At 44.1% G+C, this 16,571-nt stretch overlaps 1 protein-coding gene across 4 annotated transcripts in view; it reads right to left on the bottom strand.

Moving 5' to 3' along the window:
• Nucleotides 1-16,571, bottom strand: part of HECW1 (HECT, C2 and WW domain containing E3 ubiquitin protein ligase 1) — a 420,473-nt gene that overhangs the window by 231,059 nt on the left and 172,843 nt on the right. For all 4 annotated transcript variants that reach the window (XM_053218663.1, XM_053218662.1, XM_027071594.2 and 1 more), the window contains exons 2-3: nucleotides 7,963-8,287; nucleotides 327-434 (exon numbers count right to left, since the gene is read on the bottom strand). In XM_053218663.1, coding sequence (XP_053074638.1) covers nucleotides 327-434; nucleotides 7,963-8,251 — 397 coding nt within the window. In that variant the 5' untranslated portion in view covers nucleotides 8,252-8,287. The remainder of the gene's footprint in view (nucleotides 1-326; nucleotides 435-7,962; nucleotides 8,288-16,571) is intronic.

Below are 16,571 nucleotides of genomic sequence, written 5' to 3'. Positions count from 1 at the left end.
GAAGGGGCGACTATCGCAAATTTGGAGAGCACGTGGAGGAGCACGGAGTGAAAGTTAAAAGATCTGAGCCAAAAGGTTCTGAATCCAGAGGCCTATGAATGGCCATGAACCAAACATCTCTTTGAAACAAAAGGAATGGCCGTCTGGGCTGGTTTGTATGGCTGTTGCCCAAATGCTCTAGATCTCACCTTTCATTATTTTTAAGCATTTCATTAAACATATGCCTCTCTTACACAGCACATTTCTCAGGGAAGCAATGCAATAGAACAAAGGACTTGAAACAGTTGAACCCCATCGCGAGCAACAGGAATGGGAAAAGTACTCACGTTCCACAAAGTAAGAGCTGGCATCAATCTTCCAGATGATCTGGCCCCGATGAGAACCATTGACTCCACGGTTCTTATAGTCCAAAAAGTTTTCTGACAAGACCTCATCTATACTCCCATGAAAGAAAGAAAGCAGAGTAGAAAAATGTATCAGCTAACAGTATATTTAGGGAAAAGAAAGAAAGAAAAAGAGCAAAGGATATTAATGCGATCTCTAACTCAACAGACGAAAAAGCACATGGAATCCAAATCAGCGAGCTAGAAGTATCCTCAGGTACCCTCTCGACCAACCCTTTGTAATACAGAGCCAATCCCCGCTCTTCAATACTCCTGCGATCATCTAGCTGGTTTGCAAACACTTCCACAAACAGAAAATAATTGCTTCTATGGCAGGCCATTTCACTTTTGAATAGTCTTTACGTGTGTGAAATCGGAGTGCAAAAATCTTCCTCCTAAAGCTTCCAGGAATTGGTCTCGCTTTGGGTTTGTGAATGAGGCATAAAGAAAACATTCAATCACACTTTCTGTTTGGGGCCCAGCTCTCATAGACCCCACTTTATAGCATCTCTTCTCCAGCCCGGATACCTGTAATCATCTAATACCTGGGACTCGTCCATGAATTTATCCATCCATCCTTCATGCACTCATGCATTCATTTGTTCATTCAACAGATACTTATCAAGACTGAACCGTCTGTCATGCTGGGAAAAATGCAAGAGCCATGGTGTTGGGCAAACTCAATATGGTCCTTTCTGAGCTAAAGCTTTCAAACAATTGAAGATGCAGACTTTATTTTTTTTAAATTTTTTTTAACATTTATTTATTTTTGAGACAGAGAGAGACAGAGCATGAACGGGGGAGGGTCAGAGACAGAGGGAGACACAGACAGAATCTGAAACAGGCTCCAGGCTCTGAGCAGTCAGCACAGAGCCCGACGCGGGGCTCGAACTCACGGACCTCGAGATCATGACCTGAGCCGAAGTAGGACGCTTAACTGACTGAGCCACCCAGGCACCCCGAGGATGCAGACTTTAAACACTAAGTGAAGAAATAAAGGTATTATTACAATTTGTGATAGGGGATGGGAAGGAAAAGAACAGGGTGCTCTAACAGGGAGTTTGAAGGAGGGAGGCCACCTGGAGTTCAGGGAAGCACTGAGGGATAAGAAGCCACAAGGGTGGAGATGGAGGGTGGGTGTGGAGGAGGCAGAGAGAGGCCTCGATGTGGTGTCCAGGACCTAAGATAACGGAGAGCCTCCTGCATGGAGGCACTAAGAGGAGCTTGTGGGGGACTGTGTACTTTTCCTTTCCTGCTCTTTCTCTGCTCATCACATTGCAGCTGCCAATATCCTCCTTAAAGTTGGTGTCCAGACAGGAACAGCGTTCCTGGAGAGGACTGATCTGTGAAGGAGAAGCTGACTGCCCCCTCTCTGGTTCCAGACCTCATGTTTTCAGTGGAGGCTAAGACAGGGATATGAATTTTACTTTGGTTATCTATGGGGCCCTGGCAGAAAGTAAACACTTGAGCTAGATGGGTCTGTGGCTTTGAGAATCCAGATCCACTGCAGTGACAGATGAATAAACAGAACTCAGGGGTTCCTGAGAGCAGGCTCCAAGTTCCAGCTCTGCCAAGAGGAGCAAGGTCATGGTTGTCCTTTTTGCAACTAAGATTGTATCTGCCTAGACTGGGAAAACAGGCAAGAAGGAGGTGAAAGGAAGGCAGGACTTGTAGCAAAGGACTCAGTTATCAAGGCTCTTTGTGCCATATACCAATGACATCGAGTCTACATCTTCAGGTCCTCCCCTGCAAAATGGGGGTGGGGTACTAATCACTGGGACCTCCTAGTGGAGGAGTAAATGAGACAACTGGTCAACATGCTTGTGCCCTCCCATGTTGACTGCACATTTTTGGCTATCTCGTCTTTGGTAAAGATAATTGGGCACAGCAACACTATCTCTGCTTCATTAATGGCAGGCACTGTATCCCCTGGAAAATCACTTGGTTGCAAAATTTGCCAGTCTTAATATTCACAGTGTGTGCTCACAGCCCTGGTTGGGTTACTAAGATGATTGCATAATATGTCTTTTACCGTAATTGCCTCATTTCTGCCAAAAAGGCATAATATTTTCCTAGCTCCCTGGGTTTTCAGTGTAGAGATTTGCCTCATTATAGCAATTCTCTAAGGAGAGGTATTTACTTGAATCTTCCACTCTGATCACCAGAATATTCATTTTAACAGTTATGATCAGGTATCCCTGTAAATAATATCTAGAAGGGATGCTCATTCATGCATTAGGTAAATGTGCAGTAAGTATCTCCTCCACTCTGGGCATTGTGCTAAACCCTGAGGACACACTGGTGAACAAGATATGGTCTATGTTCTTGGGAAGTTTCTAATAGATTTGGGGACTTATTCAAGAAAACAGGCAATTTCATTAGACTATAGTAAGTTTAAGAATAGGTTAACTATTAAGGAACCACAGCAGCACAAGGAGAACCTCAAAGAGAAAAGGATGGGATGAGTAGGTGGGAAGAATCTGCAAAGACTAATGAGGATAGCAAAATAACACACATTTTAAAGAAAACAAGGTACATTTCACTGTACACATTTAAACATGACACCTTTTGGGGCGCCTGGGTGGCTCAGTCGGTTGGGTGTCCGACTTCGGCTCAGGTCATGATCTCACAGTCCGTGAGTTCGAGCCCCGCATCGGGCTCTGTGCTGACAGCTCAGAGCCTGGAGCCTGTTTCAGATTCTGTGTCTCCCTCTCTCTCCCTGACCCTCCCCCGTTCATGCTCTGTCTCTCTCTGTCTCAAAAATAAATAAACGTAAAAAAAAAAAAAAATTAAACATGACACCTTTTAAAAGACTGTCAATTGGTCCTGATAAATAGCCCATTCTCTTACATTGATAATACTTCATAACACATAGCACATAAGAAAAAAGAATAGTCGATATTCCTGCCTGAACCATCTGTGCTGAGAGGTCAACTCCCTCCCCAAAGGCATTCATTGCCAATTGTTGGAAAAGTTATTGGTCTTTGCTTGGGAATTCAAGTGTATTGTGGGGGTCAGATGCAGAGAAACAGAATCACTCCAGATATTTTATGCAGAAGGGGATTCAATGCAGAGGATTGGGTTCCTAGAGAAATGGACTCCAGGCTGGGTCTCTGGGAACAGCCCCAGAATAACTGGTTCTCCAAGGCCCTGCTTCCACCTCACTCAGAGTGGCCTCATGGGAACTGCTCAGCTCAAGAACCTCATAGAACAGCGGTGCAGTGGGCAGGAGAGCAAGAGGCTGCTTCCCAGGCCACAGCGATTGCCTCTCCACCCACAGAGAGCAACCAGCCTGTAGCAAGATGGGTACCTGCCACCACCACATCACCCAGGAAGTGAGTGAGTGGATAGCAAGGCACTGTGGTGGATGGCTGAACTTTCCAAAGCCATGACTGAGGCAGCCACAGGCTAACCAGTAGGAGGAGGAACCCCACAATTTGCTACCTCCTTCCCTGTCTTGCACAGGTGCACCTAATGAAGGGACCGGTGTGCATCTGGGACATGGTTGCACAGGAGTCTGAGATATACAAATTTTAGGGACAGGATTCTGCACTAGAGGAAAACACTGGAGAAAAGAAGAGGCCTGGAATGGATGGTGGGGGCCCAGCCATGCTCTCTGCCACCCTGAGGATTGATAGGCCCTGCGCCATCTGTCCCAAGGTTCTTTTTTTCCATATTTTTTTGTCATGGTGGAAGTCATTTTGTGGGAGCAATGTTTGTGTGATTACAGGGATATTGACAACCCCTTGAAGCAGGAACATTAGGCTACCTTAGTACCTATGTGAACCTAGGTAGCTTATTTAATCCCTCTGTGTCTTTGCTTCCTCACTACAATGCGGGGATAATATCAATACCAGCTTCAAAAGTCTGTTGTGAGGACTGAATGAGTGAATACAGGTACTGGCCAGAGAACATTATTAGACATCACTAGTAAGCAGATTATTTTATATTATTTTAACATGAATGTGAGGTGAAGAGGTGAAAAATACTTGAATAGATACATTCTCATTGACTTAGCATTCTAATGACTAGAGGTATTAGTTGTATCCTCCAACTTATGTATCCTAACTCAATTATACAAGACTGTTCCCTTAGTGTGAGTAAGCCATGGGCATTGCTGACTCTCTAACCCTAAATATAGAACTCATAAATAATTAGGTTTTATTTGTCAAAGTCAAGTAGGCATTTTCAAATGAATAACGGCAGAACTATTTTCTGGAAATGCCGATTTTTAATAAACATGCTTCTATGTACTTATTTTTGACCAGGTGATGACCTTCTTCCCACTTACTGAACTTTAAAATCTCTTTCCATGTTCCTATTGGTTTGGTAAGAAGCTTTTGTCTATAATGCACAGTTACAACGGTTGAGTACCCATCTAAGGGTGAAGACTAGGCTGAATGAAGCCTGGGAATTAAGGTAATTTGCTATCACACATCCAGAGAATAGAGCTCCCTGACAAGGTAGATCAAGACATGAAGTATTGATCAACGGGCACTAAGTGTGCAGTGTCTCATCAATTCTGCTCAATGATCCTGAGAAGAAAGTTATGTTTTCCCCTCTGTTTTAGAGATAAGAAACCTAGAGCTCGGATGACAGTACACGGCTGGGGCCATACATCTGGCCAGTGGCAGGGTAGAATTCTAAATGAGGTCAAGCTGTCACTGAAACCACATGATCTTTCCCCATTCTGTGTCACCAGAGAGAGAATCCTTCGTTACTCCGTATTGAGCTCATGGCCACTCATAAAGGAGGGCAACCAAATTGGATTTCACTGATAATAACGGTAATGCTACTGTCACTGTCCCATCACTGGGTTCCTGGCTAAGGACAGCACTGGTGTTGGTGAAAGGGCCACACATGCCTGTCCACATGCAGGTGTCTCACTCTCTATGGCAGAAGAAAAGTCGTGTATTCCTGGAGCTCTAGAGGCCAGAGCTAAAAGCATCACAAACCTGGCCTCACGTGGACAGGTGGTCCACTGGCGTGGAATGATACCATACCAGGTTCCACCAAGATGTTCCTATGGGCAGCATGGGGTCTGCCGCCAGGCGAGGGCAGCTGTGTGGCCTTGGGAGCCACTGCATCGGCATTTCTTCAGTGGTGAAATGACAGATTAAATGAAATCATCACCTCTAAATCTTTAGGCCTAGAATGGTGATTCGCTCTTTGGCAAGACACTGCAAATCTGACAGACACGTTACTAAGGACCTACAAATTATGAACTCTTAAGGCACACAGATAATTTTGGATTTGGAAATTATGTCTGAAATGCTATGTTGCCGAAAGTGTTGGCGTTCTGCATTAAATAACTTCACAGTTATATATGTGCAGCTACTATGAGAAGAGCAAACTGTCAAGTTAAGATCCTAAGATGACGAGCTGTGTTTACTTTTGTCTCCGTCAGAATGTCATGTTAACACAAGATCTTATTCATTCCTACAGTTTTACGACATTCGATGCTGCTGACTGCCCCTTCCTTCCTCCGCCACCTTCTCTTGACTTCTGTGACGTGGTCTAAGTCTCCATCCCTCCTCCACCTCCTTTGTGAGCACCTCTCCTGTCCATCCCTCTGACAGAGGTGTTCCGGTCCTCTTTTCTACACAATCCACAATGACTTAATTGACTCTTGGGGTGCCAGTTACCCCAAACCTCCACCCACAGCCTGGATCTAGGGCTGAGCTCCAGATCTGCCCATTCCTTCACCTTGGATGAATGTCTTTGGATTTCTCACCTTCCCCACAAAACACTCTCCTCCTCTAATGGTTGCCTGAATGAATGAAATGAATGAATGAATGAATGAATGACAACAGGACTCACCACTGCAGGAAGGTACAGCTTCAAAGAGCTGGTTCAAAACTAGATCTGGGGCCAAAACCCTAATTGCCTAAGGTGCTAAACAAGTAACATTTCACAATGAAAGTAGGGATGGGTGGGAGGGAGACTGTGGCAAAACTAAAGGGTGCAGACCAGGCTAAATGAGGCAGTTAATGCTTAACTTTAGCAAACTAAAGCCAAGTAGAATTACAGGTTCAGTCTGCCAAATTGAGGGCTTTTGTGAAAGAAGCTAGAAATTTGGATTTCAATGTGAAATCTCTACATTTTTCAATGTTGATAACTTATCAAATTTAAAACAATGTGGACTAAAAATATGCTTGGTGGGCTGTTATTTTGCAAGCTCTGTGTTAGATTGATGGTATCCAAACAATTTTACGCAAGAACTATTTTCTCAGCAAATTCAATTTTACCTAAGTCCAACTTAGCTAGTAACCATTACTTGTGTACAAATTTAAAAAACTATGTTTCTCCATCTTTATGATAATGCATATATTGTAAATACATCAGCCAAGCTGACTGCAAAGCCGTTAAGAGATCTAAAAATATTTCCCTCACAGCTAGTTAGTTAGATAAGATCCCCTTTAGTTTATCAGAAAAACAGTCCAGGTTGCAAAATACTTAGAACAATCCACTGGTTTCTGTGATATTCCATGTTAAATCAGCATTGTGTGTCAGAATGTGTAAATTGCTCCTTGCACAGACTGATGGCAGAAGGCCTGGTCTCCCTTGAACTTGGTGCCTGACTTGAGCGACTCCCCTTCCCCACCCAGCAACCACACCTCTGCTTGCCAGTTAACCAGCATAAATGCATCAATTTCTAACACATTCAATTCTATCATGTAAAATAGATCAAATACATTTTTTCATGGGATTTCAAATTTGTGAGATCTGTTTTCTGCAGCACACAGACTTGTGTGGCCATTTTCCTCTCAACCATCACTCTGTTCCCAGCCTGCAGTCTGCTTGCTGTCACCGTCCACTGAAGCCCGTTACATCTTTTGAATTCAAAGCAGTAAGAATGGTCAAAGAACAGGTGAAAAGAGGCACATGATTACGTTGGAAACAAAGTAAAACCCCCTCCGTAGAGATGTGTGTCCTTTGCTTGTGTATATGGTGTTGCTTTGGTCTTAAAAACATACAGACTTGAAAACAGGCTTTTGATATTAACTTATTCATAATTACAAGAGCGTCTATACTTGCAAATGGTAATAACATTTGTGTTCAACCATAGCTGGCCCTTCTAACTCATGGTTTTCTTCCACTGAATAGAGATGGTAAGAGAAGCCTTAGTGAATGGGTCTCCAGTGTGTTAGAATTTGCTGTACAGGGGCGCCTGGGTTGGGTTAAGAGTCGGTTAGGAGTCCGGCTCTTGACTTCGGCTCAGGTCATGATATCACAGTTGGTGAGTTCAAGCCCCGCATCAGGCTCTGTGCTGACAGGGAGGAGCCTGATTGGGATTCTCTATCTCTCCTTCTCTCTCTGCCCCTCCCTCACTTGTGTGCTCTGTTTTTCTCTCTCTCAAAATAAATAAATAAACAAACAAAAAAAAAGAATTTGGTGTATAACACATTTGGTTGTAAATTGTGCACTTTAATTAAAGTATGGAGTCTGTTGAAATATTAAAGCATACCTAAAAGTGCATTGTGAATGCTACGCTCGTTGACCACCCGACCCACATGGCCGAGACCATTCTGTCTGCAGCACTCTGTCAGCAAGTCTGGCTAAGCGCTGACCTACTCACCAATGAGATACATGCCAATCCAGTCTCCAGCATCCACTTCCTCCTTGATGTCCCAGTGGATCACCAGGTCCTGAGAGTGTCCTATGGAGTAGTAGGAGCTGCTGACCATAAGTGTGGAGCGGCTGTCTGAGGTGACCAGGTCGGTGTCGCTGGTGGAGCGGGGTATGGTGACGGTGCCGTGGGGGCCGGTCCTGATGGCCATGCTGTGGAACTGGCCAGGGTTGTAGCTGTGACGGAGTGGCTCCTTGCACCGGCGGCGATTCTGGGAGTTTCTAGATGGGGATGCCATGGCGGCCAGGCCTAAAAACCTGTTCTGGTACAGATTCTGTGGGGGCAAACAGACAATGAGCAGGGGTGGAAGATGCCAGCTCCACAATCACTGTCTTCCCAGGGAAAGAAGTATATGCTGGGAGAGATAGGCTGTGAGAGAGCTGCTCTCCAAGGGAGATCTGAAATACGACACAAAGCATCTTCCTAAGGGTTCACACAGGGATGGCAAGAACAAAAATGCAAGCTCCCCGAGGGACCATGCTTTTCCATGCTCTGCTGGGGTCTGTCTCTCCCCGCTCCTTCTAGCCCACAGAGATTAGGAGGACCAAACGGCCCCGGTGGTGTGACTGCCCCCGTCCTTTGAGAAATCCAGCATCAATTCAATTGGATCCAATTTTATCCTTCTTTAGGGTTGATTATGGTTATTATCACTGAACATTTTAGTGATCCCTGCAGCCTTCGACACCCTATACACAACCCGGAATTAGAGGCGGTCCCTGCTGGGTGAGGCCACCAGTCTTGCATTACAACTCTCTATCCTACAGAATGTCCCAATCATCTGAGATTTCTATTAAGGACCTCTGATACCTTAGTAATCTTCAAACACCATAATTTCCAACAAAATCCAATCTCAGAGGACCATGTCTCCCTTGGAGCCAATGTTATTGTAGAAACCATTGTATCTGATGGAAAAAATGCATTTTTTTTTTTATAATTTGCAACATTGAGGATTCCATGTGAGCTGAGCCGATACTCAGCAATAGCTGGGTTGTTTGTAGCTTTTAAAGCATGGGGAAAAAACATCGTTTCGAACTTGCACAAGGGATTCTTTTTTGAAACAAGCAAGTGTTCTGACTCCATCAAAGTATATTAAAACTGGGATTTAAATGTACATTTTTGGGGTTCCTGGCTATAAAAGTACATGCTATTCTACAACTAATAACACTTTTGTTTTCAAGAGAAGATTAAGGCCTAAAAATGTGTTGAGTCATGCAGTTTAGATCCCAGGGGCAGTTACTTATTACACACATCAATCAAATGCAAGTTCCTGACTTTTTGTTTACACATCATGAGGACCGGGCCTCAGCGACAGTCTACTCTTTGGATTACATAAGTCTATTTAGCAGCAATTTAGGCCTGCACTTTTTCCATCTTCCAAGAACAGGGCACTTGTAAAAAGTCCATTAACCTGATGAAGCACAGTGTTGGCATTTTGTGTCTCGGTCCTTAATGGCCATGTGGCATGCCTATTCATTCATTATTTGAGTCTCTTGTTAGGCATTCTTCTGGCCCCACTGGCAGTAACCATGGAATTTACCATAGGCAGAAAAGCCAGACTTCAGAAAGCATCTCATCACACTATTGGTACCATGTGGTCATTTTTTTTTTAATGCTTGTCATTACGACAGTATGAACATGGACAGACCACAGTGTCACCTGGAAACCAGTCTTCCTGTCAGGAAGACTGGCAAAGCCCAGGAAGCATGAGCTATCCGTGCACTTTCCAGGTGCCCTGGCTCTTTTGGGCAGTTCAGAGACCTCGGTTACCTGACCATTCTCCAGGGGCTTTGTCCAGAGACTTTTGTAAATCTCCAACGAAGAAAGGCTGCTGCTAGAGCATAAGATTTCTGCAGTTTATATAAACTTCATGTGGACTGATAACATCTTAAAGTATTATGGAGATTAAAAACAACTACGAATTAAATACTCAAGAATATAATTGCAAGTTAAACTAAAGTTGGTGCAGCACCAAGTTCCAACCCGTGTATTCCGAGACGATTTACTTAATTAATCCTTCTGGTCCTCAGTAACCATTTGTAAATGGGCTGTTGTCAGAACTTAATGAGATAGTGCAAATCAAGCCCTTAGCATAGTGAGTACTCAACAAATGAAAATCTACTACTAAAATACTACTGATATTGCTTTACTAAAAAAGCCTCACTGAAACACAGGTCTTGGGCAGTTGGCCAGGCTCATTCACTGGCCAAGAGTCCCCTCACACCATCCCCAGAGCCCTCATACTTAAATCCTCCTGCAACAAACCCACAAATCATTTCTAGTCATGGGCCTGCAGGTTTAATCACAAAACTGAAATTCCAAACATTAAACAGTCTAGTGTATTTGTAAAGGTATCATACCAATTTTTTGGAGGGGAGCATCCCTTTATCTGAAAAGTTTGTGTTTGAAAAAGGGCATTTATGCATTAATGTTGAGGCAGAGGGATTTTTATTGACATAGTATCAGTCACGGCCTCAAAAGAGATTATAGAGAGCTTTTCTTTTGTTGAAGACACTTGTGCTGTGGTATTTTTATCAGAATTCCCTGGAAACCAGGCAACTCTCCTGAAACTGTCAAGTTACACCAGTGATCCCTGTCCACGTGGTGGGAACTAAGGCATAGAAGGAAACATTAGTCAAGGAAGACATTTGTCAGTAATTTACTTGATTGGAATAATGGTATTTGCCTGGAATAAGAAGGGTGACCTCGGAGCTGTTCCTTGAAGGCTGCACTCTCCCACCCCTCTTTGCCCACATTCTCTCCGTTTGTACTTGCAGCAGAAATGGTATTCCTGCTTCAAGATTACGCTCCAGCACCAACTCTGCTATAACCTCTCCTTCCAGCCTTTTCCCATTCCTGAAAACATGGGCCTCTGCTCCCTGATCCCACAGGAATCCCCTTCCCCTGCAGAGATCCTTACTGTATTATTGCTAGTTGACCTGTTCATGTGCATCCCTATGCTGTGAAGACTTGAAGCCAGTGTTCCCTGCTCTTTATATCCCCTGGAACTGGCATGGTTCCTGGTGCACACACACACACACACACACACACACACACACACACACACGCACGTGTGCAGAACTTCAAAACTTTAATTAATATGACGGATTTTCTTCAATCATGTCATTTCTTTTTGCAGAAAGTGTTTAAGTTTGCCATTAAAAATAGATAAAATACAGAAAGACATGACAAGTTAGTAGATAGTGCAGAGAGAGAAGAAAATAGAGACAAAAAGTTATGTACAAAGGCTAACATAAAACTAAATGCCATCATGTCCCTAAACAGGTGTTATCGTTAAAGACTCACGACAGCTGCCTCTTGAACGCAGCAGGTGGATAGCTGATTCCCAACGTGCGATTCCTTTGTGGCTATGTTTTCCCGGGCATTCACAAGTGTTCCTAGCTCACACTATAGACTCATCCGGGTGGAAGAAATAATTTAATCATTCTCCCTTCACATCTGAACCGTGGGAGATAGAGGTGGCTCTGTCCTGTTTTTAAATGGCCGTGGATAAAAGACCACTCTCTTCCCAGACAGTGATTCCACTGTTTTACCATCTCTCAATTCTTCCTAATTGCTAAGGCAAATCTCATGGGACAGAGACCTGACTTCTCCTCCTTCCCTGCAAAGAGGAGTGGCTTTCCCATTCTCTGTATGAGGAGGATTTTAACAGTATCACTAAATTGCTTCCAGTTTTTTCTCCATCCCACTAAGTAATTCAAGTGTCTTTTATTTTCTCTTGCCTGGGTGAAGAGTAACAGACACTGATAAGAAACCAAGAGAATATTAGTCACAGTTTCAGCAACACTGTAATTTTCCAATTATTGGTTGTAATCAAGGCTCTCTGGTTGTGGGCTATGTTAAGCATAGATTTTAACTGACCCTTGAAAAAGTGAATCCAATGTGTGAGCCGCTGAGAACAATCTATCACATTGTGACCTACTTCATAGGGAGTAAGCTTGCATTTGCTGGCTGTTTTCCTATGTGCAGCAAGGATCCAACAATGATATTTTGTTTACTTGTTTTGCTTTCCAACTTAAATAACTCAAAATTGTTAAAATGTTTTTAATTAAGTGATATATTCTTGGACTTTTAAAAAATCTTGGGCCGGCCTTTCATGTTTAATGTTTTAAGTTATTCTTATGCACTATAGTAGATTAGCAAAAACAAAACCTTCTGTAAGGAGATGGAATCTTAAAGGAAAAAATTGTCACTTCTAGGGAAGGGACATGTTATCATAGATTTTTTTTTCAGAACACAGGGAGACAAAAGATTCTGCTTTGTCAATTTCTAACTGACAAAGTCATTAATAGCTTTTCTGTTTTGGAATATATAAAGTCGTGAGTGAGTACCATCTCAGAAATGAAAAGAAAGTGGACAAAAGCCATATCTACAATAGAGAAAATGATTCTTAAAAATTGCCTCTACACTAAGAAATCAAAAACAGTGAGTGGAAAACACAGGCCCTGAAGGAAACCTCATTAAAGTATATGAGACGAGGTTATAGAAACTGGCATTATTTAGCTGGAAGAAGGACCATAACAGTTTTTTGAGTTCAGGAACAGATTTTATTTTGAGCAAGTACATGCCTGAAGCTTTTTTATCCTACTCTCAGCTCTGGTTTTGCCATCAGGGGGTAATGGAACTTAAAAAAAAAATTTACATGTAACTTGTCTCTTTCTACAATGGATTTGAGAAAATTTGCAACAAAAGAAACGTACAGGGAAATAGAGGAATAGAGACCTGACAGAAATTGCAAAGTAGCAATACGGAAAAGGATAATAATTATGAGCATTTACTCTATGCTGGGAGCGTGGTGCATTATCACATTAGAAACCTCCTGAGTATCACCCCTTCCTTGTCAGTGAAAACTCAGCTCAGAAAGGTGGTTAATAAACATTCCCAAGGTCCTCTTACAGTAGGAAATGGGGATGTGAGCCTGCTCTGTGTGACTGAAGTGGGCGCTTTTATCAATCTTGAACACTCTCTCCAAATTATAACCTGGGCAGATATAGTTGCAGAAACTGATTCAAATATTCCTCTGATCTTCTTGACAACCAAGAAGACATAAAGAAAGCATAGTTCTCATGATCAGAATATTAGAATTTTTGCTCCCTCCAGGTTCTTAATAAAATGCTTCACTTTAGACTTTACATGGGGAATACCACAGGATGTGGTGAACATTATCTTTTAAAAAACTTAAAAATCACAAACAGTGGCAGATTCTCGCACAAGTTTTTGATGAAAGTCAAGGTTATAATAGAAAAGGTCTATTTGGGGCTGTGTTTAGCTGTGTTTCCTTCTGACCACATGCAAAAGCCCCTTGGGCTTATTCCACCCTTTATGCTCCAAACCTCCTGCTCTCAGTTCAGTTCCTATTCCCAATCCCACATCTCTCTGTCCGGCCTTGATGCAGATAAACCAGAGCCTGAATGACCTATTCTATCTGCAACGGTCTTACTTATTTCTTACCAGTTCCCTTCTATCAATAAGCAAGTGCCAAAAGAACACGGGCCTTGCCCAGCTCTTCTGGATCTGCATTTCCAGCTAACGTGGTGCCTGGTGAGAAGGTAGTGAGTGCTCAGTAGATGTTCTGTCGGATGAATGAATGAGTGAGTGGATGGTTCAGAATGGGGCGTATCTGCCTCTGTGTTGCAGAGCCATGACATGATGCTTTGCTGTTTGAGTTCAGGAACCCTTCTCAGTGCCTATTTTGCCTCAAGCACAAGCCTTGTTGTCCAGAATCCCCACGACAGGCTCCTGAATGACACTGGTAAGAAGGGAGAGGTGGGGATGAGGTCCCAACCCTGGGTCCCCTTCCGCATCTCACATCCTGAGATCCAAGTCTAGCCTGTACATTCGCATGTTTGCTCACGGGACAGAGGTGGCTGATCTGACAGATCATCAAATGGCCAAGCACTTCCGAGGAGGAAAGTAGGAGGTAGCTGCAATATTACCATCTCTATCCAACTCTTTAGCTCCTGACACCTGTCCCTGAGACTGTGCCTCAAAACTGTGTTTTAAGCCTCGAAGCCATGTGTTGAAAAAGCTGTGTTTTGTGGTGGCCATTGTGCAGAGGAATATCACAGAATTACATAAACTAAATTGTGTGGGCTCCTTTTCTTTGAAGAAGAAATAGAATCCCACACATTGCTGGCTGGAAGGGAACATTAGGCGGAAGAAATTTTAATAAGCAAATCAAGCTAAGTCAAGGAATATCCACATAGGAAGTCATGATTTAACAGACAAGGGACTTGTTAAAATGACAGTCAAATGAATTATTTTAGGAACACAAAAAGCCTTACCCCTAACGGAAAAAAAAAATCCAACAATAGGTTTAAGAGAGTTGAACGGCCCCCACCCACACTTCTCTCTGGGGCCCCCAGTGATGGTGGCAGAGGGATGTCTTTGTTTCTTTTTGCTCTAATGCCATTCTTGCAGCTTGTATGTAAGAGAGGTGAGCAGGAGGCCCGGCCGTGCTTCTAGGATATGTACCTGTCACCATTTCGGTCAAATCTGGAATTCTTGGTGCAACTCTGGGCCACTTGGGAGATTTATGCTTGAAGGTGTTCAAGAACAAAGCAGTCAAAGTCTGGGCAGGGGTAGGGGGACAGGGTAAGGAGAGAGAGGAAGGTAGGAGGCAAGGGGGGCTGTCCCATGTTATTTAAGGGAAGCATCTCCTTCTGATCTACTTGAAAAGAGACATCGCTGAAAGTAGTCTTCCTCTGTGTGTGTGTATGTGTGTGTGTCTTTGTGAGAGAGAAAGATTGGCAGACAGATGGACAGACTGACAAGAGACAGAGAATGAATAGAAATGCACAGATGCCTTTCCCTTTTCGATCTCAGACATGTCCTTGTCTTCCTCAAGAGAGTCTCATCTTGATGCAAGTTGGAAAGGTCCCTTCTTTAGGTGTTGACACATGCCAAAGCAAAGAATATGCTCTCGTTTCCCAGAACCACAGTGTCACTCCCAGCAGGTCATGGCGCCCAAGCCCCAGGGACCCCGCTGACCACTTGGGAGCCCCCCGGTGGGAGTGCGAGGGAGCAACGAGGCTGTGGAACTGGGCAGCCGTAAACCACACCCCCGACCACCACAACTCCACTCCTGGAGCCACACAGGGCTGCTGTGCCAAGCAAGGTAACTGTGTCTCTTCCACACCCAGGGCACCACCACCTGCCTAACAAACCTGACCCATAAAACCAAGTCACAGAGACCCCCAGAGTGAGTGGTGGGATCGTGTCCAGTCCCTCCTGCTGCTCTAGAAGGGCAGTGGCCTGCCTTGGGCACAGCACGTGAGCAGGGGAGCTACGCCTGGAACCCAGGCTCCATGGCTAGGACCCCACTGCCTTACTCAGGAGGGAGCATCAAGCTTGCAAAGAATGTAAGCCATGGTGTGTTTTGCTCCTCTGTTCACAATCCTGTTCAGATTTGCTGACTAATCGTCAGTGTGGCCAGGCAATGAATATAGTTCTAAAAAGGACATTTCTGCAGGATTGCAAATGAGGTACTAAGTTTGCATCCATATTGAAGTTAATCCTCAAATACCTTATTATTTGTTGCGGAGGCTCAGGGCACCATAGAGATGCTCTCTTAAGTTGTGGCACCCCCTGGGAGGCTAGGTCCAGCAGAGTTGGTCAGATTTTTAAGTAAAAAACTGTCTTTTGCTTTCTTCCTTCCTTTAGCCCATTCAACGAGCAGATGTTTATTGAATCATTAGTGTGTACAAAACATTGCACCAAGTATTGAGTATGCACAGAGGGATGGATTAAACAGTGCTCCTACCCTCAAAGAGTTTTGCACAGGAGGCGAGCATTTAAGCCGTCAACTCTGACACAACAACAAGGATCACAACAGGAGAGGTAGGCAAGGTCCTTGTGGGAGGGAGAGAGATGCTGGAAATAACCTTCCAGATGGGAGAACAGAGCCGCCGTGTTTGGAAGGAGAAGTGGGAAGGTCACCAACTGGACCTGGGCAGAGGGAAATCCAATCTAAGCAGAAGGAGCTCTGTATATAAAGACTGGGTGTTGTATGGAAACCAATTTGACAATAAATTATATTTTTTTAAAAAGGCAGAGCTTGACAAGCATGGCATACCAGTGGATTGAAGGGAAGCCAGGGGGTGAGAGGGGAGAGGGTCCCACAACACACCAAGACATAGGACCTCCTCCCTTGGAGGAGGGGCCACAGGAGATTTTTTTATCTGGGGAAGGATACAGTCTGTTCACCTTAGAAACATCAGCCTGCATCAGTGAGAGGAGAGCTAGGGGCAAGGAGCCTGCTATGTCTGGGGAAGCCCATACTACATCAATCCTGAAAGCCAAGTCCACCTGTAGGGAGCACTTTCATCAGATGATTCTTTAAGTTAAACCCACAGTGCCATCTGCAACCGAGGCTCTAAGTCTCATGGAAGGATGAGAGGTAAAGGAACAAGGCTCTTGAGGGGGTCCTTGAGGGAGTCCTTGAGGGGAGTGTGTAAATGAAGGAGGCACAGTCATGGAGACCATGGACATCACCGTGTGTGGCCTGTTTCCACTGGGATCTCGTGGCCCTTGCATTCACT

This window comes from Acinonyx jubatus, chromosome A2 (genome assembly GCF_027475565.1).
Source record: "Acinonyx jubatus isolate Ajub_Pintada_27869175 chromosome A2, VMU_Ajub_asm_v1.0, whole genome shotgun sequence".
In the NCBI taxonomy this organism is placed as follows: Eukaryota; Metazoa; Chordata; class Mammalia; order Carnivora; family Felidae; genus Acinonyx; species Acinonyx jubatus.
Note: the sequence above shows the minus strand (reverse complement) of the source record. Positions and strands in the feature narration are given on the sequence as shown.